Source organism: Anas acuta, chromosome 5 (assembly GCF_963932015.1).
Source record: "Anas acuta chromosome 5, bAnaAcu1.1, whole genome shotgun sequence".
In the NCBI taxonomy this organism is placed as follows: Eukaryota; Metazoa; Chordata; class Aves; order Anseriformes; family Anatidae; genus Anas; species Anas acuta.
In genome coordinates, this window is record NC_088983.1 from 25,380,808 (window position 1) to 25,393,478 (window position 12,671).

General features: G+C 43.6%; 2 protein-coding genes across 19 annotated transcripts in view; one reads left to right on the forward strand and one right to left on the reverse strand.

The window, feature by feature from the left end:
* MIPOL1 (mirror-image polydactyly 1) overlaps positions 1–11,126 on the reverse strand; it is a 189,431-nt gene extending 178,305 nt beyond the window's left edge. For 6 of the 18 annotated variants that reach the window (XM_068683306.1, XM_068683305.1, XM_068683304.1 and 3 more), the window contains exon 1: positions 6,358–6,631. The gene's annotated coding sequence lies outside the window, so the exon portion shown is untranslated. Of the gene's footprint in view, positions 1–5,872; positions 6,303–6,357; positions 6,636–10,826 lie in introns of those variants that run through there. The other 12 variants (XM_068683290.1, XM_068683299.1, XM_068683298.1 and 9 more) reach the window with 6 other exon arrangements.
* Positions 10,669–12,671, forward strand: part of SLC25A21 (solute carrier family 25 member 21) — a 249,554-nt gene continuing 247,551 nt past the window's right edge. The window contains exon 1 of the mRNA XM_068683310.1: positions 10,669–10,851. Coding sequence (XP_068539411.1) covers positions 10,785–10,851 — 67 coding nt within the window. The 5' untranslated portion in view covers positions 10,669–10,784. The remainder of the gene's footprint in view (positions 10,852–12,671) is intronic.

Consider the following 12,671-nt stretch of genomic DNA (forward strand, 5'->3'; position numbering starts at 1 on the left):
CAGTTACCTTCTCCATAAGATGTTCCTTGCCTTCTTTTTTTTTTTTTGTTATTCTCTCCTCAGCAAAACAACAGAAAAAGCTGCCCTACAAAAAATGGGAACATGTGCCACAAATAAAAAGCTGCACAACTCCAATGAGTTAAAAAAAAAAAAAAAGTTTAGTGTTTAAGGTCACTTTAGATCCTACAATGTTTGCATAATTTTAAGAGTCAGCAGAAAACATTCATCAGATCTTCAAGTTGTGGTGGCTATTTTCTAATGCCATTTTCCTCATTAAAAGGAAGGTACCAAGTAGCAAATGATTCCTACAGTGGATATAGCAAACTCTTTAGACAAGGAAAGCCGCATCCTAACATTCTGATACATTGGAAAATTGAAAATCTGCCTGTATCCCTGCACAGATACACACGAACACACTATAGCTTATTATGATGAAAAATACTTTGTTTCTCACATTTTTATCTAAAAATTTACATGACCAAATTACCCCATTCTCACCTACCAAGCACCTAACCTTGCAAAATCCTATAGAACCTGAAACTTTATTTACTTGAACAAGTCACAATGACAATGCATTGAGAAACTGAATCCTAAAGCAAATCCAACTGTAAATCAAAAAAAATAAAATAAAATTAAGACCCGTACTTGACAAAAACAAATAGTACCTAAAATAATACTAATAGCTTTATTATAGGATGGGTATAATTTATGCAACAAGCATAAATGACAGGACACTGCATTAGGATACACATCTTCACATTTCATCATCTAATCTCTGTTATGTAGGACTAACTGATCACTTAATAAAATATGTAACTAATCATATTTGCACCCACAAACAAATACCATTATTGAGAGTTATGAATACTTAGAAAATATTTATTTTTGCGCAATTGCTAACAATGGCATTGAAATGACCACTAGAATGTCTTAGAATAATTTTCTAATTATACTCAGTTAGTACCTTCCGTTCTCTAACTACACTCTGAGGGTTACTACAAGCTGAGTTACCATTGTTCTTAGTAAGTTGGCTTGCCTTTTTACCAGTCAATTCAGCTTGTACATCTATGCTGCACTGACAGAAAAACAAACAAACAAAGTTTAAACTGGTATTTTATTTACTATCAGATGTAATATGTAAGCAGCAAGAATGCTTTCTTTGAGGGAGGGGGAACAAATATATATATTTGGAAATAGCATCAAGAAAGAAGGCTAAAGCAGAACTGATTACTCCCAGAGGTAACAAACCTAGAACATTCAAAACAAGAATCAGTGTTCATAATACAAATATTTGTAAACATATTTAACGTGTCTTAAAAACTGAAACAAGATACAATATTTTTAATTGTGCTCTGGCGATAAATCAATCAAACACTTTTCCCTTCTCTTTTCTATACATATTAACTGCCATGCTTCAGAAAGCCCTACTCCCTTTTGCAAAGTGAATCTAAGCTTAGTACCATTTATTAAATTCACAACTAATGACAGAAGTTCTGGGTTTGGTCCCACAAAGCAGAATTCACACACACACGCAACCATGAAGCAATTCTTCAGCACTCTTTACAAGTGGACATTTTTATTTATAAAGTACAAATCTACATACATTACTGGATCTGTACATTATTGAAGTAAATACTATATTTTAATAGTCTTTTAAGTACAATAGCCTATGATGCTGCATTAAATTCTCTTCCAGTGGGAATACTACAGCATTCCCAGAACGGTTGGGATTCACACACGATTATGCTCTCATTCCATGAATTCTGACAGGAGTTGCCACCACCTTCTTCCCAACAACTCACCAGTAACCAAACATTTTAATCCTTCTTTGTCCTAATATTACCTTCCTGAAACAGAATAGATCTTTCTAATTTATTTCACACTTAACATATAAATTAGAGCATAGCTGGCTGGAATATTACTACTTAAATGAATGTGTAACTTAAAGATCAAATTCTGTCTTCAACAGATTTACATAAAAGGACAGAAAGGATAACATTTGTCTACCAGCATGTTGTGTGGATCTCCTTAACTCAATTTACTATGGATTTCGTGGTGCAAAAATTAATGCCCTTCGGGAGCTAAAGTCATTACCAATTACTTCTTCCAAACCTAGAGCCTAATCCCATGCCACTGTGACCAGCAGAAGTTTTGCCATTCACTTGCAGGCAAGTTGGATCTGTTCCTTGATTTGCTGGCCAGAAATGATAGCAAAATGATCTCTAGCAAAATGATATCATACACGTAGATGCTGACTTCTTTCAAATAAGGAAAATATAGTGTTATGAACCAGTCTTGTGTATTTTATTCCCTGTTAAAACCAAGAGCTATATATGTACTGATAGTTTTATCTATACAAAAAGTTGCCAGCAGAATTATATGTTTTTGTCAACGTTAATTTCTAGAATAAATTTCAGCAATACATTTTGGCAAACACTCATTCTGCTCATACTCTGCCTGCCTTTTTCCTTTAAAACGTGTTAAAGGAAAAGAAAAAATGCCCTACAAGTACTTTTGTCTTTGATATCAGAGGACACCCTTCTTTTTGTTGCAGGGCTGCCCAGCAGGTTGATGCATACCAACAGCGCCAGTTGCACCCTGACTGTAAAGTGATCTCATTATTCTCATGTGCTAAAAACTTACACAGGTAAGTACAGCATTCAGCTGACACTTTCAAAGTGATCTATAGGACTGCTTTCTTTTTAAAATTGCCTAAACAGGGGAAGGCATAATTGCTTGCCTACAGGTTGACTTGTTTTTATTTTTGATGTTTGAACATTATGTTACTGATGCATTACATGCAAGCTTTGATCACACAGAAGAGGAAGCCAGCTGCTGGATTTTCTTATGAGGATAGGCTGCGTGGCCACTCAGGGACCCTCCTTGGTCTTTCCTCCCCTTCCCTACTCTATATCCCACAGAAGCATGCCTGCGCACATGCATTGCTTCCAACTCACAGCAAACAGAGAGACAGCTTCCCACAAGTCACCTCGCCCCATCACTCTTCGCACAACCCTGTATCAGAAAAGCACTGGTAAACAAAAACAGGAAAGAAAACAAGCTGCATGTGTATTCTGGTGGTCAACATAAAGGTCAGCGTAAGTCATGGTGCTACAGTGCTAGCTTTCAAAATCAAAGAAAAATTCTTTTAAAAGAATTAACTGGCAAAATTATTATCTGAACCACCAAGATTTAATTCCTTTGAAAAACAAGACAAATCTGCAAATAATGACAAGGCTCAGCCAAGTATAATGGTGCAGAGTAAATACGGCAAGCTGTTTTCACATGGAGCTGATGCTCAGTAACAGAGGAACTCCACACACAGTAATGACGCACTGTGACAGATATCCGATAGCATGCAATTTAAGTGATCATATTTCTGTTACTTGTACTTGGGACAGACAAGTAATAGATGTTCCAAACCTCATATAAGGAAGATTGCAGTAATTCCATTTGAGAAATTAAAAACAAACAAGCAAACAAAATCTTCTGCAGGCAGGGGTCCAATACTGTTTCTGTTACTCCTTAAAAGCTGTTCCTCTTTAAAAGGTAAGGGCAAATGCCAGAAAGCATACTTTCAGGAATATCTGCCAGATGCAACATTACTATGCAGAGAAATTAATAGACTGCACCCCTGAAAGTTTTTGTTTCTTTAAGTACGCTTTAAAACATCTATTACCCTTCACCCTTAGCTCATGTGTATCTTCCTTCTTTCAATTCTAGTGATCAGTTAATAATTTAATGATTTTTTTCCACAAACAATTACCAAAAAACGTTCTTTCCTGCTCCTCTAACCCCTTCCAGCAAGGTCTGAAAATTTTCTTACATTTCTACCAACCCAGAGACCCTAAAAAACTAAAAATTCCACAAAATGTAAAAAGATAGACCTGGGCTACAGGGTGACAGCACTATAGTCCTGTAACTGCTGGTAATATAATGCATTGGGTTTGCCTAGCTGCAAGATACATAGTAAGCCTGATACAATTGTTTTATTTCTTCATGGTCAAGAAAAGGTAACATCGTAATCATGTATTTCTAATTCAGCACAATGTAGAATGATTTCTAAAAAGCAGGGAGATAGAAGAACAGAATGCAAAGAACAAGCAACACTTCTTTTTCCAAAAGGTGTAAACTAATGATTAAAAGGGAAACGAGGTGAATCAAGAAAAAAACAACCAACAAATGAAAAACCCACAATGAAGTCTAATTAGTTCTCACATGACAATTGGTGACAGTTCTTTTAAAAATTCATTTGCTACCTAATACTATTGGAGAGAAAGTAGCTCCCATTACAGACTGTCATGGAAATCAGAAACAGGCTATAAAGAACTTTTGATATCATTATATGAAAAATGCAGTAACCTCAAAAAAGATATATAGAAATGCATATAATAAGTAATCATTTATTAAATATATGAGATTATACAACCTTTCCGACCACAAGATCTACTAGTTTGGATTGAGCCCCATCAGTTCAGGCATTTCAAAGAAAACTAGACAAAACGTCTAAAACTAGTGAAGAAATGGCTAGAAAAGGGTAAATGGATATTCTGCTCCCAGATGTTGCCTCCGCAGGCAAATTTACCAGGAAGCAAAGTTCGGGTGTGGGGGGGGGATGTCATCTTTGTCATCTTCCCAGTGATGTTATCACTCTGTTATGTGAAGCTGTGCAGTCACTGCGGCATCCCAACTTCCCCAAACCTGCAGCAGCAGCTGTCCTTTCATAACTTCTGCATAACTTCTGTACATTGATTTTACTGCCCAGCCCCTCTACTCACTGTCTATACTGCAACTAGAACTGCAGTAACTTCTCCTCAGCTGGTCACTTTCAAGAGAATGAAATTAGCACTGGTCCCTTCACCAGTGATGGGCAAAAGAGCCCCTAGCCATCACGCCCATGCTACCTCCTCCTCCATGTCTAGCTCATTTTCACACATCTGCTTAACAGCTGAAGGACTTTGTTGTGAATGGCTACATTTTGCAAAGCAAACAAAACCAAAACAGAGTTGTCACGTAACACAGCATGCTTACCTTAACAGTCAGGACCTAGTTTTAGATATTTTATGAAGATTTAGGAAAAAAAAAGAAAGTCAGTGCCATAGTATATTTAGGCAAGCAAAGAATAGAAAAATGGTGGTTTGGGATTGAACCAAGGTTGTATATTCCCAAAGTAACACAGTGAGCCAAGAACAGATGCTCAAGGACGGACAGAAGGTGGGTGTATCACAGTGTCCTAATAACCACATTCCTCACAACTTCCAGAATTCCCGTTTCTGGAATTGCCTGAGACAGAAGTAGCAGTCCTGCAGTAGCTAAGTGTTTTTTTCTTCCATGCCTAAAGCATGGTTAATATAAGAGTGTTCTAACTGTAGCTACAACTTGCAGAAGTATTACAAATGACATCCAGCTGCTGCAAGGCACTCAGCATTCCCAAATGAAGGGCAGACAAACTCCTACAGCAACCAGCTCCAACTACCTTGAACCCCTGGAGCTGCTTCTGGATGCCAGCAGAGGTGCTCCACAGGCAGCATGGAGGTGCATACTATTGCAGATAAAACAGGCCTCAGGCTACTCACACAGAATGGATGGTTTTACTCTGAACTGCTTACAATGAGAAAACATTGTTAGTTTCCCCTCACATGAAACTGACCTTTACAACAGCATCAAGAAAGCAGGTTTGTATGAAACTTACTAGTCCTAGAAGCTGAGGTTTAAAATTCATTAGAACTTCTCAAAGATGCTTTTAAAGTCATATATGTTCAAAACAAAAGCACAGGCTGCAAACTTTACTTTGGCATTTTTGGTGCATGTGGCTTTTTTTCCTCTCTGTAATGCAGTGCTGGCCTGAGCACCCTCCACAGCCTGTTCTCACCTGACTTTACAGATCCAGCTTTGACCTGCTGAACTTGTTTGGGAAAGGTTTCACGGCGTAGCCTCCGAATAACTTTGCCACCGGCTGCCCTTCCTCCGTGCAGAGGCCAGCCTTCCCGTGTCCCCCCTCCTCACTGCAGTGACATCAATCGAAACCCCAAACCCTGCACCCCAAAGCGGGCAACTCGCTCCCCGACTTCCCCGGTTCGGAGCCGGACGGGGTGAGCCGAAGGCCCTCGGGGGAGCGGAGGGGAGGCTGGCGGAGCCACCGCCTCGCCGGGGGCTGCTCCGGGGCTCCACGGCCCGCAACGCAGCGGCTGCGGAGGCCCGGCGGGGAGGCGAGGAGGTGTGCGGGGCCGCCAGGCGGCGGGGAGGCGCTGCGGGCAGCTCGCTGCGGGCAGCCCCCGGGGCACGGCGCGGCTCCGGGTGAGGGGCCGGGTTCCCACGCGAGCGGCCGCCGAAGGAAGCGCCCCGCCGGCCCGTTACCTGCGCGCTCCTCCCCCGCGGGCCCGCTCCCGGCGCCGCAGCCTCCACAACAAAGCCCCGGAGCGGGCGGGTGGGCCGGGAGAAGGAGGAGGAGGAGGAATGCGGAGCAGAGCCGAGCGCGCCGCCCTCGGGAGCCGCGCAGTGGCGGAAAGGGCCGCGGGCGGGGCACGGCACGGCCCAGGCGAGGGGACTGGCTCGGGCTCGGGCTCTGGTTCGGGCTCGGGCAGGGCAAGAAGAAGCGGCCGGCGCCGCCTGCGGGTGGGAGAGGCGGCGCAAGGAGAACGGCGGGGGTCTGCGGGGGGCCGGGAGCCTGCTGCCTGATTCCCCGTCACGGGAATGTAGGAGCTGGCGTCTTTCCCAGCCCCTGCTGGCCATGCACCGAGAGGAGTCGTTGTCTTCTTGGTGGGCTTGGCGCTGGAGTGCTGCCCAGGTGGGCTAGAAGCCGTATTTCTTAGCGGTAATGCACGTAGTGAGTGCACGCGGAGAAGAACACACTGCCAAGCCTACTGAGGAGAGTGTGGATCCACATGTACCGGCTTGGGAAGAGGCCATGTGAAAACGAGATTAAGTCTGGAAGTGCTTTAGGAAACCCGCACAATGGGAATGCTGTTCTTGGATTGGAGGGAGAGTAAGGAGGGAAACGCGCAATACATGAGAGACTTTCAGCAAGAGAATATAATGATGTTGGGGTGACTAGATTTGTTTTATTGAAGACTCAGACAGATTTACTAGTTTCTTAATAGCAGAGTTTATTTTCTAAGGACGTCATGTTATTCTGTCAATGCATCTGTATGAAAATGACATGCATTCTGAACGATTCTAATTCTGAAGTTTCTAACTATTCTAAGCAAATTATTTTTTTAATGTAAAGCTTTTTGCTGCAATGAAACTTTGTGCAGAAAACAAATTTAACTAAACAATTTCTTCACCATCGGATCAATTTCAAATTCTCTTTACCATTGAACTACTACAGAAAGTCCACCATAATACTAGATTTGCTGTTTGTATCGAAGGGAGCATTACACAGTGAGACCTATGTCCCTGGAACAAAAAAAATAGTGATGTTTTGGCATCTGTTTTTTGATGATGAAGAACACTGGAGACCTGATGATCCTGCTATATTTATTGAGCAGCAGTCTCAAAGAGCAAAACCAAGGGAACTAATGCAAATGTTAATGAAACATTGAAGTTGAGATTTTAATTACTTAAAGGTCAGCACATTAGGAGTTTATTAATTTTAGGGAGTTATTCTGTATTCCCACAGCAATCCTCACTCTGCTCTTACATATATCAAAGAATTCAAGTTACTATTTATTTGCTGATGCATGCAAATTAAATAACTGAATACTAGACCCATTATTCCATTTTGCAGTTACAGACTCAGTATTTTATCACTTTATTAACACTTCTGTGTATATTTTCTATGTTCTCACACTTTAGCAATAAAAAACTTTGCTTTTCTCTTATCTGTGCTCTAAATTATCAAAGGTTACATTTCATTTCAACCTTGGAATCTCTAGCCACTTCACAAAACATGCATACGCTGCAAACTAATATATCAGAACAATACTTCATGAGCAGACTTTATGACAATACTTTTCCAAAGATGCTTTTAAAAACCTTTGACTTCTAAATATTAAGATGATTGCAATTCATTCTCAAAACAGGAAAACACGTTTAGAAAGGCTTGACAAATGATTCTCAGGTGACTGAGGAGGATGAAAGTACTGCAGTTTCAAAACATTATGCACAAAACCCACTTGTAAGTTTTTGAAGAATCCTTCCTTCTCAAAATATTCCTCAGCGTACAAATCATAACTTTTTGGTTTGTATTAAAAATAATAATAATTTTTAAAAAAAGGTTATTTCTCAGTGAATAAAATGGACAAATGGACAGTTAAATGACATGAATCCTGTTGCTAACAGTCTTTCATTATTTTGCTTCACTTATTTCTAGATTCTCTGTCTCAGTCTAGCATTAACCTTCATATTTCCATCCAGCCAATCTGGAGAGCTGTGACCTGAGAACTCTCTCACACTATTTGAAATTGTCTCTGACTGTACTGCTTTCTGCCTTTATGAAATACATACTGGTATTTTAATCTATTTGATTACTAGCTATTTGATTGAATTCTAGCCATTGGAATGCTGGAATGCTATCTCTTATCTATCAACTGCAGGTATTTCCATCTTCATTTTTATAGTAATTATGTATGCCTTTCTTCACAATGGATTTTTTATTCAAAATTTTTCCTCTTTCTTGAGGAAAAGATGTAGTATTGTTAAAACAAAGCCAAATCTCTCTTTAAGGAACCTTTCCAGGAATGGAGGGTAAGGAAAACCACTATCTATTCTCTTCAGCTCTGCTGTGAGTCTGGGCCATCAAATGATGACTTTAGTACTATACCTCTGGGGTGCCCAGGATTCACAGTGCCAAGGACTTTACCTTAAAGTCACTTGCTCAGTCTTTAAGTGAACATCTGGAAGCCTCACTCTTCCTAAACTAAAAATTTATGCAGACTGCAGACAGTAGTTAAATACCTATAGGAGGCATGAATAGAGTGTGTGAGAATACTCTTTGAACATATTAAACAGATCTAGCTTAATATGAGTCATAAGGACTAGAAAAAAACTGTTTACCAACATTTGCCTTTAGTAGCTGTGGTGCAGGACTAAATATATGCAACTAGTTACAAATTATCTATGCTTTTAAGAGACTAGTATACACTGATGCCCTTCTAAGGTAACAGTAATCTGTTTTGTTTGTTCTCTAGGTGAGAGAAGTTAAAACATAACTATGTAAAAACTACCTTTCTTTTCTGAAGAAGTGCCAGAAAATCTAGTCTCTTAGTTCTACTTCAAGATGTCCAAGATCACAAACAGTATTCGGAATCACTTTGAAGATCTGGTGAAGAATTTCTCACTCAAAATTGATATTCTTGTCTGTGTTAACACTGTAGGTCTGTCAGCAAGAGAGCAAACAAATAAGTAAATATCCCCAATTATTTAGGTGATTGGTTAAACAAGCAGTCAAGAACTTTATTCAAGAGCCATTCTCTTAAAATCCATATTCTTAACACTGATAAATGTTCCTTTGAAATCAACAGTAGCTCTGCTTTCTTCCAAAACTGACATAATCATGCTTGTAAGTATCCTCTCACTGTTAGAAAAGGAGCAACATTGAGCTCAGACAAGGCTTTGCTTGAGTTAATAAAAATCAGCAGTATTAGAGGCTGTGAAACATGTGCAAAAAAAGAAAATGGAGAAGAATGCGGGAAACCACAGTAGTACTCAGGGAGAAGACAGAAACTGGAGACATAAGGAAAAAATATTTACTGCTAGATGTTGGCAACCCAGGGGGTTGACTAGTGGAACAGGGTCAGTGATACAACAGGAAAAGCAAAAGACCACCTGTGATACTGCATCTGCTTTTGGAGGCTCCAAATCCATAAAAGCATTTAGGTATTGAGTTGCTGATTAAGTGTGTAAGCTGTAGTTTATTAACCTAAATGCTGTTATGAATCTGGCACTTAATATAATGTATCTCTGCCCTGAGACTAGATGTCCTTGGGTGCTTCACATCCATACAGGTAGCCTTTCTTCCCCTTCCGTCGCATAGCCTTGCCCACACAGCCTCTGCAGAAGAGCCTTTGGCCCACGTCATCCCCTTGTTGTTCCCTGGCATCTTCTGGAAATTGCTGGTTGGCCTAAGCAAGAATAACGCTGGGGACTGCCAAAACCAGGACTGATTGTGTCCCAGTGCTGGAGCCCAAGCCGTGTTTACTTTACCATGAGGAACAAACGGGTCCACATAAGACCTGTAATAGCCACTCAAAAGACCTGGGTCCTACGAACACTGAAGAGCTGGAAGCAAAGTCCAAAGGTTTTCAAAGTACAGTATGTTTCTGAAAGACGGTGGGTGAAACAAATGGCGCTCCCGATCCCTCCTGGAAGTAGTGCCCGGGGGAATTTTTGGGCTTTCGCCATGTGGCGAGCAGGACTGCAAGAAGCGTGTGCTGTAAAGCCCCCAAACGGGAGCGAAAGCCCAAGGTGTGTGGTGACAGGCCTTCCCCGTCAGTCCCCTGACAGGACACGACCGCTCTCCCCAGCTCGGGGGATGCCGGCGCCTGCTGCCCCGCTCTCCGGGCTGGCAGCGGGTGGAGAGCCCGATCCCGGCCGCCACCAGCAGGAGCTGCGAGCCCAGCCTTGCCCTCCGCCCGCGGGCTGCCGAAGGCCGCAGCGCGGGGCTCGGCCCTGCCCTGCCCCGCCGCGGTCCCCCCGCCGATAACCGCGGCTCCCCCCCCCCCACCCCCGGCGATAACGGCGGCCCCCGCCTCCCCCCGGCTCTGCCCCCTCCCGCCCCGCGCCATCTCGGCCCCGGCTCGGCAACCGCTCTCCGGCCGCCCGTGCCCGCCCCGCGGCTCAGCATGGCTCGGCAGCCCGCGGGCTTTCTTCAGGAGGCCTCTCACCAAATCGCCGCCGGAGGCTCGGCGGGTAAGTGGCCGCTTCCCTCCCGCGGGCCCTCAGCTCTTCCCGCCCCGCACCGGAGCCCCGCGGGCTGAGGCGAGGCCGCTGCCTCCGTCCCGTTGCTCTCCTCAGGCGAAGGAGCGGCGGGGACCGGCCCCGCTCGGCGGCGGCTCCTCCCCCGGCGGGCGGCCCCGGGGGTCCCGGGGCAGGGGGGCAGCGTTGCGGGGCTGCTGCTGCGACTCCTGCGAGTGTGTCGGCCCCCCCTGCCCGGGGGCGGGCATCCCCCGGGGCTCGGTGTATCGCCCCGGAGCACACCCCGCGGCCCCTCGGGCGATAAGGCTGGCGGGCGAGTCCCGTTAAACCGCAGCAGCCTCCGGTGGCCCCCCGCGTACTCCGGTGGGGGGTTCCCCCGTGGGCTGCAAGCCACGCGTGTCGAAACCACGTACTTCTGTCTGTCTGTGCCCAACGACGGCTCTGCTGGTTCAGTTTCTTGTTTCCCCTAAGTAAGAAGCAACCTAAAATATTGACGCGAGCCTGCAGCGTGGCAAGTGTTTGCACAATGGCTCGCTGTTGCAGGGTATGTTTGTAAATCCCACTGGCATTTCAGCTATGCAGTGTGTTTTTAATTGTTCTTTAGTGTCTCTTTCGGGGTCAAGGTGCTGTTTTGCCATGTAGTGTTTTATGTGAAGGAGGACAGCTGTGCTTTATGTAACACTCTGGTTAACGTGTGAGTAGGTGCTCCCTTTCCTCTAATTCCCTGGCTCCCACTAAACCCACTCCTGTGGGCTCCTGCCCCCAACACGCAGTTGTGCGCTTCCTCTGTGTGCTCCTGACTCTGCATAGCCTTTGTTTTCAGCCCTCTGCTTTGGCACAGAGAGGCATCACACCAGAAACAGAGAGGTCTGCTGTCTGGGCCCTGCCAGCATACTGGATTTACATAGCTCTAAAAATCCTAAAGCATTTTCAGGTTCAGCTCAGTACCATCCTGCTCTTCCCTTAGAAGAGAAAGGAAGGGTTTAATCTGCACCAGCCCCTTAAAGTCCATTTGTATCTGGAGAGATAGCGAGATGTTTTGCCAGCAGATGTTCTGCAAGACGACAGATTTCTCTGCCCATAGCTGAGGGTCTGTACATTACTGATTCAGACTGATCTAACTCAGTATCTGTCCGTCCTCTGAAGGCAGTCTGCTTTCTTTACAGGCACTGTTCTTTGTTCACAGAGATACAGGCACTTTGTCTAACATACTGCAAGGAAAATTGTCACTGAGATGAAGGCAGAGTCCTACAGAAGGATTAGAATTGGAAAACAGAGGGTGATGTAGGGAACAGAGAGGATGAAAACTGCTTGCACTTACCTGGTAGGCTTAAATGCTGAAGTGACAGCATTCTCCTTTCAAGGAGACAGCTAAGCTGCACCTAACATATTGTATTTATTTATTTATTTAAGTATAATAAGGAAAGCCTATTGAATCTAATCCAGAGATATGCTGTTAAGGTGCTTGCATCCTTTTGCTTAGTCTCCAGTCAGGCAGGTTCCTTAACTCTATCACTAACCTTAAATCTCTCCAGAGATCTCTACTCATTGATTTTGAAATAAACAAGGGCTGTTCCTTACATCTTAACAATAACATCATGTCTGAGGGATTGGTAAGCCTATGGCTCAAACTGAGGGTTTTAAGGTATTGGAGGGCAGTGGATCAAACTTGAAAATTAACTTTCTTGGCACATGCTTAGAAGTTGGTGGTGTATTTTTTGATTTAAAGATAAGACAGATGAGGAAGGCCATAGCTTTGAGGTCTTCAGGCCAATGGTTAAATTTCAGGTTTGTGTAGATCCACCATGGAGAAA